This window comes from Cordyceps javanica, chromosome 6 (genome assembly GCF_051103115.1).
Source record: "Cordyceps javanica chromosome 6, complete sequence".
NCBI lineage: Eukaryota > Fungi > Ascomycota > Sordariomycetes > Hypocreales > Cordycipitaceae > Cordyceps > Cordyceps javanica.
The window spans coordinates 3,353,641-3,369,554 of record NC_139300.1 but is presented as its reverse complement, the minus strand read 5'-3'; the positions used below and the strand labels follow the sequence as shown (position 1 = coordinate 3,369,554).

Genomic DNA, 15,914 nt, shown 5'->3' with positions numbered 1-15,914 from the left:
GGCTATACTCGTTATATATAAAACCAATAGGTTCAGGTAGCTTGGGATAAGGTCTCTCTGTGGGAAGACAAACGTTTTAGCATTTTCTTCGAGCTTTTTCGTAGACTTCCCTTCTAGATGCCTCATGAGGAGCAAAAAGTCCCTCCTAAAGGTTTCAGGCAATTCTATAGGTAAAGTCTCCCTAATCATGAATAGAAACAGAGTTTCCCGTAATGTTCGCGTTGGATCTTCCTGAAGATCAGAATTGCATAAGGAGCCTGGTGATTGTTCAGAGTCAACTTGTTTTGTTCGTGAGAAGCTGTCCCAAGACGATGCTGTAATTTTGCCAGGGAATATTGTGCCAAAGTGTGTTCTTCGTTTGGGGGCTGTATCGTTACTGTGGCACGCATTTTCCAACGCCTTTTGCGCGCCTCGGATCTGATCCTGGTTGGGGTGGTACCATGATACCTCTTGCAAGACTCTGCTGCAACCAATGACAAAGGTTTGTGGATCGCCTGCTGGGATGATAATTTGAGATAAAAGACTGACAGTGAGCCCAATGACCGGAAATACGATTGAGCACAAGAGTAGAGTCTGCCACGCGATGCGCTCGGCTTGGGTAGGGAATTCAGCATTCCATCCAAGAAGATGTATGCAGTTGAAAGCCACCGAAAGCACTGACAATACAGGAAGAATAGCGTGTGCATTTTCCGAGGACTCTTGGGGAATATTATCATTGGGAATGCGCTCAATTATACGTCTGCGTTTATTGGTTTGGCGGTGGTTCCTTAGAATCTCCCAAAAGGTGTCTTGTTCTGGCTCGAAAAACTCGGGTCTCTTGGGTATCATAGGATCCGAGGATTTATCCTTAGGCAAGAAAAACTCTGGCACAGGATGTACCTGGATGGCGACCTTGACATTCTGGGGCTTGTACCAATAAAACAAGTATGTCACTATCCCGCAGACTGCAAAACTCAACGTTACAACCTCTAGCTGCGTATAAGGTAGTCCCCTGACTCTCCTTACGCCGATAGAAAGAACGAGGTATGAAATCTGTAGCACAGCCACGAGCCTGGCAAATACGTCCTGTTTGCTTCTATCTTTTATAGCAGCCTCAGTCAGCTCAGGATCATAGAGCGCCAAGCGATGTTTGGCGTATTGAAATGCAGTCAGTGGAAATCTCATCACTCTGCTTTCGTTCGTCCCAGTCCGACTATCGAATGCCTCATAATCAACATTCTTCTGATTCTCTTTAGCATTGCTTGGCTGCTTGTATTCATAGTAGAGACCTCCCATGTTTGCAAAGTAGCAATGTGTGAGGGTCCATTTAACTTCCTGCAGCTTTGACGATTCTTCCACGTCTCTCTCGAGGGATTGAATTGCTGATTTTCTCCTGCTGCAGAGAGATCGAAGTGTGACAATTGCTGACTGGCAAAATGTGGTGAATAATGAAGGTGCCGACTTGCAAAACTCAGATAGTCGGGAAGGCCAAGAAAATGTTTCCGCTTCGAGGGCCTCTTGTGATGGTTCTTTGTTCAGACGTTTCATAGCCTGCCGCGCCATGTCGAGTTCAAAAATCGCATGTGCGAGGATAAATTCTGGCAAAAATATGGTAATGATCATCCATTTGGCGCTTCGACCCAGGTTGACCCAGAACGTGTCACGCTTTCCTGGGACGTTGAGATGCTGGATGCTCCAAGTGCACGCAAATATCGTCGTCCCACAGCTCAGAATAATACTCAACGTCCCTCGACTTCTGGGACCATCTTGCCAACCGACTTTCTGGTTGAGATGATCAGCGGAAGACGTGTCGTTCTGAGCAGAGACAATGCACGCCAAGTACAAGAGACAGCATTTCACCGCTCTACTAGCGGCCATGGTTGTATTCACGCAAATTCGACTGCTTTGTGGACGGTCTCGACGGTTTTTTGTCAATTGGAGCAAAGTGAGCTCTGCACTGGTCAACAGTTGCAAAGTCTGACAGCTGAGAGCCACGATATTGCTGGTACGAAATGAAGGGCAGAGGACGAGCGATAATCATGGGTGCAGATCAGGGATGCCAGAGGATACTGGCTATGGCGTAAATATAAGCGCCCACCCTCATTTGAGGACAAATTTGAAGACAAAAGCTACAGACATATTGGAAGCAGATCGGCTGGGATTACCAGCACGGGACATGGCTGAAAAGTGACAAGCATTGCACGGTGGCGCGGGACGATTTCTGGCCGAATCTGAACGACTGGTATAATGGTATTGAGTAGGACTGTATTTCAATAGATAGACAAGACATGCATAACATGGCTACATCACTTGCATGGTACGGGTATAACGACTGGGCTGCCTTGTGTGGTGCCGCAATGCCCGACGCATTGAGGCCCGACTAGGCGTGTCCGCGTGCATAGTTGCCCAACAGGTTCTTCGACGGTAGGTCATGCTGGCATCTTATGATACGTATACCGTCATAGTACTTTTCAATTTTTATGAGGAGGATGAAGTGAACGCGGAAGATGACAGACAAACCCAAAGCTCGTTCTCTTACTCTGCTCAGTCAATTTTGGCGTCTGTTTCCTTGATTTCCAATCCTATTCTCTACTGCTCTAGAGCAATCTCTCCTTTTTCAATCCCTTGTTAATTTACAATCATTTATAACAAGCCTTTTTCAATTCTACTTAGAAGTATTCCTCCCGTCATGCCCAAGTGTTGCAAGCGCCGCGTACGAGGCGAAGGAGCCGCCGACGCTTCCGGACTACTGGCTGCTGCTGCGGCTGGGCACAACGAGCAAGTGAAGGAGCTCATGAGAATGTGCGATATTAATCATCGGGATAACGGCGGAAGAACTGCGCTGCACTGGGCCGCGATCAACAGACACTACGAGGTGGTGAAAACACTACTTGGCCACCGGACCATCGACATCGAGATCCTGGATTGCCTAGGGAAGCCAGCGTTGCACTACGCGGTGCATCAGCCAATTCAATTCAATGAGGATGCCATGGATCAGAATTCGTTTCTCAATGACATGTGGGAAGAAAGACCAAACTACCTCGCAATACGCGATAGAGTGGGACGAGCCGTGTTTCACGAAATGTTAGATCGGGGCAACTTCAACCAAGTGGTCTTGCACCTGAGACCTGAAGTCGAGCTGTTATCTGATGCTAGTGGACGAACAACATTACACTATGCAGCAAAAAGAGGGGATCACATGGTAGCCTTGAGAATTATCGAGCATCATCGACTGATGTTAACTTCGGCCATGCTCATGGCGCGCGACGCGCACAACCAGACCGCGCTGCATTATGCCGCGCGGTGCGGTCACGATTATATAACGAGGTGGCTGACTGAAGCCACTGTTGGGACTATGAACAGAGAGCAAAAGCGGGCTGCACTGCATGTTATGGCGGTGCATGGGCACCATGCGGGAGCGCTGATTCTGCTCCAGGAGAGTGAAGTTGAAGACCAGCACGAAGAGATGGGGCTTATCTTGGCACGCAGTGCCGCAACTCTCCCGAGAGACACCAAGAGAGAAGATCTGCTCTTGTGGGCTGCAGGAAAGGGGCACACGGCCACCGTCCAGGCCCTGCTAGCCCACGGCGCTGATGTCTCGCATAAAAACGATGAAGGTTGGACGCCACTGTCGCAGGCGATCGAGAACAGGCAAGATACTACTGTCAGAGCTCTGCTCCAGGCGGGCGCCAAGTTTGATGAAATTTCCCGCGGGTGCAGGGCGTTACGAAGAGCTGTCCAGGTTGGACACATTGCCACTATTCAGGCGCTGCTCGATGCGGGCGCCAAGAATGATCAAGCCAGTCTGGACGATGACTCCCCGCTAGCAGACGCTGCTAATAGCGGGCATGAGGCCATCGTAAAGCTGTTGCTCGCCGCCGGCGCCAGCGTCAACTGTAGGTCTGGCGGTCGAACAGCGTTGATTTGTGCTGCAAGGAGCGGGCAGGTCGGCGTGGTGAAGCTCTTGCTCGAGGAAGGCGCCCAAGTCAACCAAGTTGATGACTCGGGGCAGACAGCATTAATCTCAGCTATAAGCAATGGGCATAAGGCTGTTATACAAGTACTACTAGAAGCGGGTGCTAAGAGTGATTAAAAAAGGTATAGTTAGAGCTAAAGTAGTCTACTAAGTAAGGGTAGGTGGTAGTAAAAGATTAAAGATATATTTTATATAGTAGTTACGTGTAAATTATGTCGTGAAAAAGAGGCCTCCCGAGAGGCTTGTTTCTGGCTTCGCGATAGCTTCATCGACTGGCTGCAGGGGTCGTCAGGCGTCAGGATAGTGGACTACTTGCATAACGAAAACGAGGGGGTACATGGAGGTACTTTTGCTGCTTAATTTTCTGGCTGAGGTACCTTTTAAACTCTTTGTCTGGCCCTTAGTATACAAGGGACCAAACAGGTGACATTGGAAGCCAATATCCTGCCGTTGACTATTTGTCAGGGTTCTTTTCTACACTCAAGCAAGACGACGAGTTGAACGATGATCATGCCTGATAATCGGAATACTCCAGACCGAGCCCAAGAAAGGCCAATTTAGTTCTTTGGGGCATATTTCTGTCGCAACCGTTCCATGAAACCAATGGCTGGCTCGCCGCCCATGCTCACCACGTTGTAGATGGCAGTCCATCCCAGCCCGCTATACAGCATCTGGCCGTGCGGCGAAGCGTTCAGCATGCCGACTCGGGCGCCATTCGCGACCGCCCAGCGAACTAGAAAAGCCAAGACGCACGTTGCCAGGCCGCGACGCTGAAACTCCATGTCGGTGAACATGCCGTCAAAAGTCGCGATCCCGTCTCTGACAGCAGACTTGCCCGTAGATGCCAGTTTCTTCCCAGCCATGATCCGCACGACACAGCAGCCGTTCTGCTCGTCCACTCGGGCGACGAATGCAGGGTCTATAAAGGCGAGCTTGTCCTCCGGCGTGGCCTCCTCTGGGCGAGGAGAAAGTCTGGCGGTCATTATCTTGCCCCCGTCGCCAACAAACTTGACGCCGCGCTCCCTCGCGATAGCTGTGTACTTGTCAGCGCCGTCGACTGCCGTGATGACTGTCATCATCCGCAACGTGGGCTCTTCGAGCGCCCGGATGAGGGTTTCCAAGAGTGTAGATTCAGGCTCGACTGCGACCGTCTCGCGCAAATCCTCACTGTCTGGACGAACGATGGTCAGACAGTCCAAGTCTTTCTCTGCTCTATACCCGCGAAGGTAGGCCCAACTAAGGAAAGTGTTCTCGACATGATTAGCCGGCAAGGTGGTGCGGAGTCGCTCTGCGTTGCTCATTCCGGCTTTTAGAGAACTCGTAGCGGGTTTAAAATGCGAGTAGAGAGGATGATCTGAAAGAGTATCCTGAAAGGAGCCTCCTAGCACAATGAATATTTCTAAACATGACCACTCTATTATATTGATAACATCATCAGGTTTGAACAAGCATTTTCTGCACGCCCTTGTTTGACTCACTCGGCGTACTGCTTTGAGCCTAGCAACGCTTCTAGCCACAAGTCTGTGGCCCGGCTAGAGCCATCGCTTCTGCTGCGCATTCCCTGCAACGAACCAGAATGTTACTATTCGGGCTTCGGCATGTTGTTGTCCCGTTGGTATGGCAAGGAGGTCGTCGTGATTCTACTAAAAAAGACAAATTGATTCGGGAAAGCTAATGCGAAAACAAAAGGTTCGATTCGACATGCTTGGTGGCCTGTTGTACGCAATGGCCGTTGCTCAGCCGCGTTACGCATCATAATGAGATTGCTGTCAACGACATTGTTAAAAGAGATACGACTCCTTCCCTGCACCATGAGCACGGAAAAAGCGCTCGTCATTCTGCCTACTATAACTCGCTCTGAGGAATCGACAACGGTGAAGTCTCAATGTCGACACAGCATTCACATTCGAGTATTATGTCCAAACCGTCCGCATAGCCATCCGACACATATTGTTCCGCATCGTGAAGTCTCTGGCTGCATGTGCAGATGCTTCTCGCTAGTGGCAATCGTTTTCATCCCACTCTATGAATCTAGAGCACTACAGGAATATAGGCGTGTAGAGGTAGACGCGGATACACGTCCATGTTTATGCACAGGCACTTTTTCTAGACGAAGAAGATATCAAGATTTAGCTACGTCTTCGCAATACAAGCTTTTGCTGATTGTAATGTAGAAATCAGCAACTGGTCACTCGCGAGAGGTAATTTATGCTTTTCACGTCTACCAAGGCGCAAAGTTGGTTGAGCTCGGCGGAATGAACAAATGTAAATCAGGAGAATCATTTTCATTTCCGACGAAATAGATACAAAGGCTCGTTGGGTGCCTTTGTTTATGTTGATTCTTGAAACTAGACAACTTCGGTCTGGCAGCGTCATAGATTTAGTCGCCCTTGACCTACCTCAATCGTCCCGCTTCTTGTGCAAGCCACAAAATGGCCCTGAATTAAGCGAGCCGTTGAAAACTTATGCATCGTTCAACCCTCTAGTTAAAGTTTAACGGTCTTCGCCCTTTTCGCGATCTGGTGGAGGACGAACGGAAGCCGTCCCGTTTCTTGGCACTGTCTAATGCTGCGGAGATGAACTCTCTGCCGGCGCAACCAGGCGCTCCATCAGTGAAACCTCGAAGAAGCCACAACACCACTGCTGGGCGGTCGCTATGGAGGCGCCTTACACCAGCTCTCTTCCTCGCCACTACGACAATCCTGTCGGCCCTCTATCAATGGTCGTGGCATTGGACCATCTCAGGAGCGTCGGTTCTAACCCTGTTCCTGATACACGGTGATTGCACCAGCAGGCGCGTCCTGCCATTCTGTCACATATGGACCTTGTTTACCACAATCAACCTGGCATACGCAGTCGCTTCAACGTCATGGCTACTGTACTGGGTCTTTACAGCGTTCTGCTACCCGGCAATTTACGTCGCGTGCCTCTTCCAATACAAGGTCGCAGGCGATATCACAAGATGGATGTTGCGAGTGCTCTTGAAGCAGCTACATTTCATTGACGACAAGATTGCGCTATTCGACATTCCCGCACTGGAAATCGATACCGATGTCGACGGCCTTCTGGTACTGCGCGGCATTACTCTTTCGTTGTCGACGCTGAGCTTCACCGTCCACGGTGTGGAAGTGGGCATCAAGCTGTCCGATGATTTGGAGTTTGGTGTCCAGACTGAGCGCGTCACTGTCTCACTGTTCAGGAGCATTGAAGTGGATGACTGCTTTGCCAAGATCAAGGGGGCTAGGCAAGCGTTGATGTCTGAAAAGGCCCAATTAGCTTCGGAGAAAGGTAGCCGAGGGTCGTTGATGACGGTTGATACGCCTAGTGATGGTGCTGTCGCGGAAAAAAGGCAGCCGCGAGCAACCGAGACCAAGGCAAAGGTGACGGCGGGCAATCCTCCCAAGGACTCGTCCAAGACTGTGGCATACAAGACCATCAAGAAGCAGTCTTTGCACAGTGATGTTGCCGTCGAACGATACCATCGTACTCTCGAATTGCTTGACGAAAGCAATGCCATCAGCCAAGCAAGAGCAAATCTGCGACGGCAATCAACCTCATCAGATGGCCTTGATCTTGACGACGAGTCCGCAGTCCGGGCAGCAATCTGCTCACAGCTTCATTCGAAACCATCTGTGCCCAATCCGCCGCAGCGATCCGTCAAAGTCACTGTACTACGCGAATTGTCGTCTCCGAGAATGAAACGCTTCCTGCACCGTCTTCCAATGCTGCTGCGCCTGCTTCTCAACCCGCTTTCGTACTTTCACCCCGTCACCGTACGCTCGATTACTGCGACTGCCTCGGGGGACTGGATCAAGTGCCTTTTAGTGCAAACCATTTTCAAAAGCTACGACAGTTTTGAAGCAGAAGTGGAGCGTTTGCGAGAGAGCATTTCGTCTTGGGTCACAGACGCCCACTTCACGGTCGGACTGGGTTCAATGGCTGGTCAAGCGCACGTCCCGCTGCTCTCTTCTTCTAGTATTCTCTGTCAGATGGCGTTTGACGGTGTTGTGGCGCATCGAGCGCTTGCCAAGGACACAGTCGTTCACGAAGTCATGCGATTGCGCGGTGCAGATGCGAGTTTTGTGGTGCCGACTTTTCTGCTTCCCCATCACGAGCACATCATCCCCGACATGATCGATTCGCAAGCCGACTCTTCAGAGAGCGAGGCTGTCGTCGATTTAAAGGGTGCAGCCGGAATCGAAAATGATCAAGCGACAGTGAAAATGGCGGTGCGAGCTCACCTCCCGGCCACACTCGATCAGGAACTTCTCAACCTCATAGCACTGATTGTCAAACATAGCAAACTGCTGGAAATGGACCAGTCGTCGAGTCCAATAGACGGCGACTCGAAGGGGTTCAGTGAATTTACCGATGCTGTGAACAAGAAGGTAAAGGACGGCGTCAAAAAGGCGGTTATGGGTGGTGATCAGTGGCTCGCAAAGCTGGCTGGGAAGGTGCTCAAGAAGTTGGAAGTGATTGATGGGGACATTGGGTACAGCGGAGATATACCAGTTGACTTGACAAGTTATCGGTCCACGGGTTGGCTAGAGTCGGAGGGTGAGAAGTTGTTGCCATGACGTTCCTGGTCTACTCGAGCGTTTGCTTTTTTTTTCTCTAATGCTTGGTCTATTGATTCTAAGATTCCCGTCTTCTATACGTTCTATACCTTGTCATAAATATTACTGTCAAATTCTTCATTAAATTTCTCCCTGCCCGCTGCATCTTCTCTCACCCAGACGCTCACGCTGCACTGGCCGCACGTGAACTCGCCGAACCCGTCCTGGCCGATGACGACTGCCCCCTCGGACCAGCCGAGGACGTCCGACCAGCGCTCGCCGGCATGCATCTCCCCAACGTGCATGCGTTTCGTGCCGGGCCCGGCGTTGCTCAGCACGACGGCCATGCCGGCGGGACGGTCGTGCGTCCCGTACCGGACCCAGCCGAGGCAGGTGGCGTGGTCAAAGTAGTCGGCCTGCTTGCCGTACGCGTACAACTTCCTGGCGAGGGCCAAACGCGGGAGCGCGCCGCCGCACGAAGGCGGGAACGGGTGCTCGCCCCGGATGCCGTACAGGTCGCCGTACCAGACGCAGGGGTAGCCCTCGCCGCGCAGGAGGATGAGGGCGTAGGCCAGGGGCTTGAACCAGTCGGCGATGGGCGCCTCGAGCGCCTGGTACGGCTGCGTGTCGTGGTTCATGACCAGGGTCACGGCGTTGACGGGCCGGCACTGCACGAGCGTGCCGTCAAAGACCTTGCGCATGTCGGCCGACTCGGCCCGGCTGAGGGTGCTGAAGTTGTGCACCAGCGGCGCGTCAAAGAGCGAGAACTTTTCCTCCATCCGGTCCAGGTAGCGGTTCATGTCTTCGAGGCTGTCCTTCCAGAACTCGCCGACGAAGAACCAGCCGCTGCCGTACGTCTCGTCCATTTGCTTGACGAAGCGCTGCAGAAAGTCGGCGCTAAAGTGCTTGATGGCGTCGAAGCGCATGCCCTTGAGGGGAAGCGCCTGCGCGATCCAGTTGCCCCAGGCGAGCACGTCAGCCTGCACTTCGGGATGGTCGTAGTCGAGGTCCGAACCCATCAGGTAGTCAAAGTTACCCTTTTCGTCGTCCACGTCCGGCACCTCGGCCCAGAGGCCGTCCGACTTGTCGCCCAAAATCTTGTAGACGGCCTTTTTGTCGTTGGAAGCATTGTAGTCTACGCCGCTGAAATGGTACCAGTGGTACTTTTGCTTGCTGTACTTGCCCTGCCTGCCGGGAAAGTCAAAGCCGACCCAGGCGTCGATTTCGTACTGGTCACTGACAGTCTTGTTGCGATCCTCCTCATCGACTTCGACGGCCTGGCACTTTTCCTTGTGATCCGCGCCGAAGCGATGATTCAAGACTGCGTCCCAGTAGATGCCAACACCGCAGTCGTTGGCGACTTTGCAGAGCTCCTCCAGCTCTTGCCGCGTGCCCCATTTCGTGCCGACGGAACCCTTTTGGTCAAACTCGCCAATATCGTAAAGATCATAAATGTCATACCCGTTTCCCTCCTTACTGGAGCTTTTGCATCCCGGCGGCACCCAAATGTTGTCAATGCCCCAAGCTTTCAACTGCGGGACTTGATCTTTGAGTCGTTTCCAGTGCTTTTGGTCTGCGGGAACGTACCACTCGAACCCCTGCATCATGGTCATGTTCTCCGGCGTGGCATCTTGTTGCGCCATGATGGATCACGCTCAATCGTCAAGCTTCTGGAGTGAGAAAGCAATGATACAATTCCGGTAATGATACTTTTAGAAAGACAGTCGACGATTGAAATGCCTCTTCAAAACGTCTATGACGACACTCGGTTCATAGCCTCCACCCACGTGGATATGAAGTGGCTGTTGGCTAGCCAATCGCTTTGCCCACACATCCCAACCTTTATGTCCCAAGAAGCTCTTATCGGCGGCTCCCAGTTCTATCCCCAAGTAGTCTCAGTGCGCTAACAATACCGTATCAATGAGACCGAGCCCAGCGAAATGCAGACCAGAGAGTCCGTCTGCGCAAGCTCCTACGCTTCCTACGTACCTTGCTGAAGCGGGGCGTCAAAAATAGACTTCGGCCTTATACAGGGTCAAGAGCGCGCAGTGCTTCTGAGAATTGACTGCTGTACTGCCAGATATTGGTTTCCCTCTCTGAGCAAAGAATGTACCCAGCAATGTTGAAGCAACGTCGCCGGTCCGTTTTCTCTTTACCCAGTTGAATCGAATGCTAACCTACTTAAAGACAGAGATAGTTATGGCTTGACTGCAGGGATCAGCAAACTACTGATATGCGTTCCTGCCAGCTACCACCCAATTTAGTAAGGCCCGCATTTTTCAACGGTTCTGCTAAGAATCGGTTTCCTCCACCCGTCAGAGGACAGAGGTACTTTGCTAACAGAGTCTGTCAGGCAGTAACTCAGACGCCCGGCGGGGTCTAAAAGGTGTAAATAAGGTGCTCTGCGGGGGGGTGTTCAACGTTGCATCCTTATATTCTGCTCTTTGTGTCGGTCTCTCCATTTTGCGCTGCTCAAGTGGAAATTGAAGCCTTCAATCTGGGCAATTCAACCAAGCGCGATCGACGCGCCAAGCCAATAACTACCAGTGAAGTAGCTCGCCGTCGGCATTGAAGAAAAGAAATGGTTCTAAAATGACAACTCTATTGTCACGACCAAAGACTACACTATGGTCTTATGACTCCTTCGCGATCCACCCTATTCAAGTTTAGAGACATGACGTCCAGCATCCTGTCATTATCGGGCTTCCTGGTATCGTAGAGTCTGACTGCCGTAGCTGGTAGCGTCCATTGCAGACTGCAGCTTGTACATTTCAGGGCAGCCCCCGCAACGTCGAAGGATCCTGACCTATTAAATGCAGGATACACGCCGGGATAGAAGGAGAAATTTTTCTTCTTGTGCAATCATGAGCGTTTCCATAGATGGCCTCAGCGTAGAGCTCGTCCAGCTCGTCATTCTGCATCTGAATGCTCGGGGCGTGGCCGCGTTGCGGCTCACAAACCGCGCAGTAAACTCGCGGATCTTGCAGACGAATTACGCTCATCGCTTCAAGACGAGGCGGCTCTGGCTCGATGCTGCCTCGCTGCAAGCATTTGAGCAGCTGACTGGCAGAGCAGACGTCAGTCTTCTGCCTCAAAATTTGATCATCCTCGGCATCGCACGCTTCTGCATGAAAGTCACTGACGAGACGGAGCAGCATCGCACTCTTCTTGCGCGCGCTTTTGCAAATCTCAGAAAACGTACAGACACCGGCTCCCTCGCCTCAATAGTTTTGAATGTCTCGGTTCCGGAAGAAGAGGGCATATTTCTGCTGGAAAAGCCCTTTACAAGGATTGATTCGTGGACATATATTTGGCAAGTCGCTCACCAAACATTTACAACCGTCTTCGGAGCTCTCGGTGAGACCGGCCTTGAGGTAACACGGGAACTGGATCTCTTCACGATTCCGGCCAGCTGTAGCCTCTGCTATACAGACTTTGTCGATATTCCGAAACGGTTTCCCGGGGTTCTCAACTCGCTTAGGGGACTGAAAGAGCTCAAGGCAAGTTTATCGCCGCCGACCAAGGTGCCTCCAGACATGAGACGTTTCGATCTGGAGGAAGAATTCAACGGCATTAATCCGAGAAATATCCTCCAAGACATAGCACGAGCTCTGGTAGTTATCGCTCCGGCAGTTGAAAGCATATTGTTTCATTGGTCAGATCTAAACAAGAGGTGGCAACCTCTACTGGATGAACCCGATGCTTCGTTTGTCGCGCGTGGCATGGAGCTGCAACGATGCAGTCTCCAAGGCTTTAAAGTATCGGAGATGCAATTACTTGCTTTTCTAAAGCATAGCTGCCCAGCATCACTGCAGCTCGAATATGTACAGATGTACCAGGGTAGCTGGGGTCCGATTCTGCAGTACATATCCAGCAAAGAGAGCGGAGTGTACTCATACAAGTTGGATGATCTCACGCAGGGCCACGACCTAGTGCACTTCAACGCACCAGGACTCCCCAAGTTCAGTTACCGGGAGAACTTCACCTGGCCGAGCACAATCGCGAGGGACGGTGACCTAGCAAGAGAGCCCATCGAGCACTGTTTCATGTCGGGCAGAGGCTCAGCGTCACCAGGGTGGCATCTTTGGAGAGCTCGCAAATTAGCCAGGTTTAGCATCTCTCTTGATTTTGTGCTGTCGAATCCTCAGGAGCTCGTCGAATACCGCGATTTGATTGAGAGCGAGTCGGAGCATTTTTCTTCTTACAGAACATTCTGAAACAGGACTGGTAACGAAAGTAGGCGGTTCGGGTATGGCCGAGCGCACACCGACTCCTTTTCAGATATACCTACAGATAATACAAGCAATTAGACAAAATAATAGCTCCATTACCTAGAGCTCAACAAAAGTGTCACCATGTAGGTGTAGTTGGAGTGTGTCATGCCTGTTTGGTAGACGGCAGTTGCGGCATAGCCACAAAAAGAAAGAAGCTAAGAGCAGCTCCGTTGATGCTAGCCCTCCGATCGCAACCCGAGGAGCGCGATCCGAGGGACGCGCTTATACACCCAGCATTTACTACTGCGAGTATAAAACCTCTCCTATTCGAGGCGACGAAGATTTGTTTTGCAGAGAATCAAGCCCAGCTCATTGTCAACATGAAGAAGTTTAACACTATACCCTTTTTGCTAGCCGCAGTATTCGCCCTCGACGGATACTGCGATTCTGCACAGAATACATGCAGTGGACTCTCCAGGCCCGTGGCCGTGTCTGCAGAGTTCAGCACCGGCGGCTGCAGAGAGATTATCCTGCTCTTCACGCGAGGCACCTTGGAGCCGAGAAACCTGGTGAGTCTGGTGGTTCCTCGTCCCGTCAATCGTAAATACCGTTTTGGGGATGCAATCAAATCCGGCTAACACCACGTCTAGGGGCTCGTTGCCGGCCGGGAGCTCTCTCGCAGCCTCAAGGAGCGCTACGGAGAGGCGACCGTCGCCACCGAAGGCGTCGAGTACCCCGCCGTCGAGGAGACGAATCTGCTGCCCGGAGGTGGTGACCCGGCTGGTGTGGCAGAGCTCACCCGCCTCATCGTCAACTCGACGGCGGAGTGTCCCGGGTCCAAGATTATTGTTTCGGGCTACAGCCAAGGCGCAGCCATAACCCACAGGGCTGTCGAGAAATTGCCTTTCAACACGATGGAAAAGCTGACTGCGGTTGTGACTTTCGGCGACACCAGGTATCTAGCTACACTATGCTGTGCGGGTTTCAGACTTTGAGGTTAACCAGAGATCAGGAACAAGCAAGACAATGGGACGATTCCAAACTTTCCTACCAACAAGACCCTGGTCATCTGCAATCAAGCCGATGCCGTCTGCAACGGTACTCTGGATATCTTGGCTGCTCACATGGACTATGATCGCCGCGTTCCCGAAGCACTTTGTTTCATCTCCAAACAGATACAGGGATATTAAAGTTTTGAAGAGTAGTTGGCAAGTAAAAAGACCAAGGTCGGGTCGGTGTAGTATCAATGCTTGTCACAAGGCCGCCCATCAACTCCTGCAGAGTATATTCGCATCAGGTTCACTCGTTTTGCCTCCGTTTCCCAAGGCAAAGCATCCTAGTTTAGCCATGTTCAATAGAAGGATCTGTCACAGCAGTGTATGTGGGAACTATGTCATTTTATATCTATGACATCGGCCCTAGTTGTCTCGGTAACGTGACATACTTTTAGAAGTCTTGCAGTAGTCAAAACAGAACCTCGAAACTGTGCGGGTCTGCGACAACATTTTGCAATGACAAGTTTCGAGATGAAAACCCCAGCGACACGCTTCAGATCCTTCGAGACAAGAGGAGCCGGCGTGGATTAAAATTCTAATATAAGTCTCGGGTCCCAGCCGAATGAACCTTGATACAGTCGTATGTAGATGGAAAAACACGTGGACATTGACGAAGCGGCCAGGCCCAAGACTCAGTAGTTCACGCTGCAATCAGTTGCATTCAAATGCAATCATCTTTTAACTTTTGTCATTTCCAGATCATAGCACGGCAGGATTTCTTTCTCTTTTCTTAAAAGTTCTTTCTTTTTCCTGGTGAAAGACTAGTGTCAAGCTCTCAAGTACTGTAATAATGTGGCGGCACACAAGTTATTGGCCTTGGCACAGGCCGTAGAGTCCCAACATACCGGCGGCAAGCGGCAGGAGGCTGCGGACCAGGTTTAGGCTGCCCCATTTCGAAATCAGCCGGGTCGACGCGGCCAGCGTCGCCGCCGACTGGCCGTTCAGGAGCATCTCGTTGGTGCTCCTCATAAACACCAAGGTGAAGGGTATGATGGAAACGACAAGGCCGGCCGCGGCCAGGCACGCCCCTCCGGCCGTCCCTCGTCGCCGCCGCTCATAGGCGCCGTAGAGGTAGCACAGCGCCGTGACGACGGCGACCTTGGGCATGACGGCCATGCCGCGGGTGTAGAGCCCGTTCCAGACGATGATGGGGGACTGGGGGGTAGCGAATGCCGTGGGGATCCCGATGAGGGTCAGCGATGCGATGGCACCTATTTGGTTGCGCAAATGGAATGGACGTCAGCGAGCAAACGACAGAGATGGCCATTCAACCATGGAGTTGGCATATATGTTTTTGTAAGCCGTACCTGAAGCCCATACCGAGCCAACAATACCCGTTGCCACGGCCACGAGAGAAGGAGTAAGTTGCAATGAAGCCATTGTTTGGTCAGCGATGGTCAAGTTGTAAAGCGTATCGCAGGCAAAAGCGTAAGAGTTAAAATGGCGGCTTTTGGGATAAAGATGGATGGTTAAGCAGTATTATTTTTTTCTTCTGAAAAAAAAAACAGGTCTCATTGAGGGGGTTTGCCCAATAACTAACTTATATAGTTGGGCGTCATCAGGAGACGGGGGTCAAAGGCCGAAAACGTCTGCTTTTGGACCACAATCGGCAATGGCTGGCTGCAGCCCTACGGAGGGAGGGAGGGCTGCGACGGATAACTAGCCCCCCCCGCACAGCCGCAGCCAAATAAAAGCGTTTCTCGCTCTTCATGACAAGTCCGCCGGTAAAGCGAAGAATGCCGATGGGCGGTTTTCCGGTGGGGAGTGGCATGTTGTCAAATAGCCCGAAAAAAAAAGGAGCTATATATAATAAGCATCACTTGCACCCAGGACCGGGACCGGCACCGGGACCGACTCGGGACCGAATCTCGGACGATCAACAAGACGCAATGGCCCGAGATGGCGCTGTTCAAAAAAAAGATAAATCAAAAATAAATAAAAGATACCATTGCACCTTGTCAACATCTTTCTTGTTGCACATATACATCACTCCGTAGGCCTCTGATGGATTCGTCTTCTCAGTATGCACAAGAGCTTTGAAAAAAGATACGACACGTCACCGAGGCGGGCTTGATAGCTGTGAGATGGAGAAAAAAGTTTTCACGCGACAGTATTCTTGTCTATGGATTCGTAG

The 15,914-nt window shown here is 51.4% G+C and overlaps 7 protein-coding genes across 7 annotated transcripts; 4 read left to right on the top strand and 3 right to left on the bottom strand.

The window, feature by feature from the left end:
- Positions 1-2,668: 2,668 nt before the first annotated feature.
- On the top strand, positions 2,669-4,072 carry V2A60_009471 (ankyrin repeat domain-containing protein; the record flags this gene model as incomplete). The annotated part of the gene is made up of 1 exon (XM_083260736.1): positions 2,669-4,072. One exon carries the CDS (start codon positions 2,669-2,671, stop codon positions 4,070-4,072), a length of 1,404 nt encoding a protein of 467 aa, XP_083116862.1.
- Positions 4,073-4,512: 440 nt separating this feature from the next.
- On the bottom strand, positions 4,513-5,256 carry V2A60_009470 (GNAT family N-acetyltransferase; the record flags this gene model as incomplete). The annotated part of the gene is made up of 1 exon (XM_083260735.1): positions 4,513-5,256. The coding sequence occupies one exon, from the start codon at positions 5,254-5,256 to the stop codon at positions 4,513-4,515; it is 744 nt and encodes a 247-aa protein (XP_083116861.1).
- A 1,275-nt stretch (positions 5,257-6,531) lies between these two features.
- On the top strand, positions 6,532-8,532 carry V2A60_009469 (uncharacterized protein; the record flags this gene model as incomplete). The annotated part of the gene is made up of 1 exon (XM_083260734.1): positions 6,532-8,532. The coding sequence occupies one exon, from the start codon at positions 6,532-6,534 to the stop codon at positions 8,530-8,532; it is 2,001 nt and encodes a 666-aa protein (XP_083116860.1).
- Positions 8,533-8,615: 83 nt separating this feature from the next.
- Positions 8,616-10,154, bottom strand: V2A60_009468 (alpha-amylase; the record flags this gene model as incomplete). The annotated part of the gene is made up of 1 exon (XM_083260733.1): positions 8,616-10,154. One exon carries the CDS (start codon positions 10,152-10,154, stop codon positions 8,616-8,618), a length of 1,539 nt encoding a protein of 512 aa, XP_083116859.1.
- A 1,221-nt stretch (positions 10,155-11,375) lies between these two features.
- Positions 11,376-12,728, top strand: V2A60_009467 (uncharacterized protein; the record flags this gene model as incomplete). Its single annotated transcript, XM_083260732.1, has 1 exon — positions 11,376-12,728. The coding sequence occupies one exon, from the start codon at positions 11,376-11,378 to the stop codon at positions 12,726-12,728; it is 1,353 nt and encodes a 450-aa protein (XP_083116858.1).
- Positions 12,729-13,105: 377 nt separating this feature from the next.
- V2A60_009466 (uncharacterized protein) lies at positions 13,106-13,915 on the top strand (the record flags this gene model as incomplete). Its single annotated transcript, XM_083260731.1, has 3 exons — positions 13,106-13,294; positions 13,376-13,680; positions 13,738-13,915. The coding sequence occupies 3 exons, from the start codon at positions 13,106-13,108 to the stop codon at positions 13,913-13,915; spliced, it is 672 nt and encodes a 223-aa protein (XP_083116857.1).
- A 672-nt stretch (positions 13,916-14,587) lies between these two features.
- V2A60_009465 (anthrone oxygenase family protein) lies at positions 14,588-15,160 on the bottom strand (the record flags this gene model as incomplete). The annotated part of the gene is made up of 2 exons (XM_083260730.1): positions 14,588-14,991; positions 15,088-15,160. 2 exons carry the CDS (start codon positions 15,158-15,160, stop codon positions 14,588-14,590), a joined length of 477 nt encoding a protein of 158 aa, XP_083116856.1.
- Between the last annotated feature and the right edge of the window lie 754 nt (positions 15,161-15,914).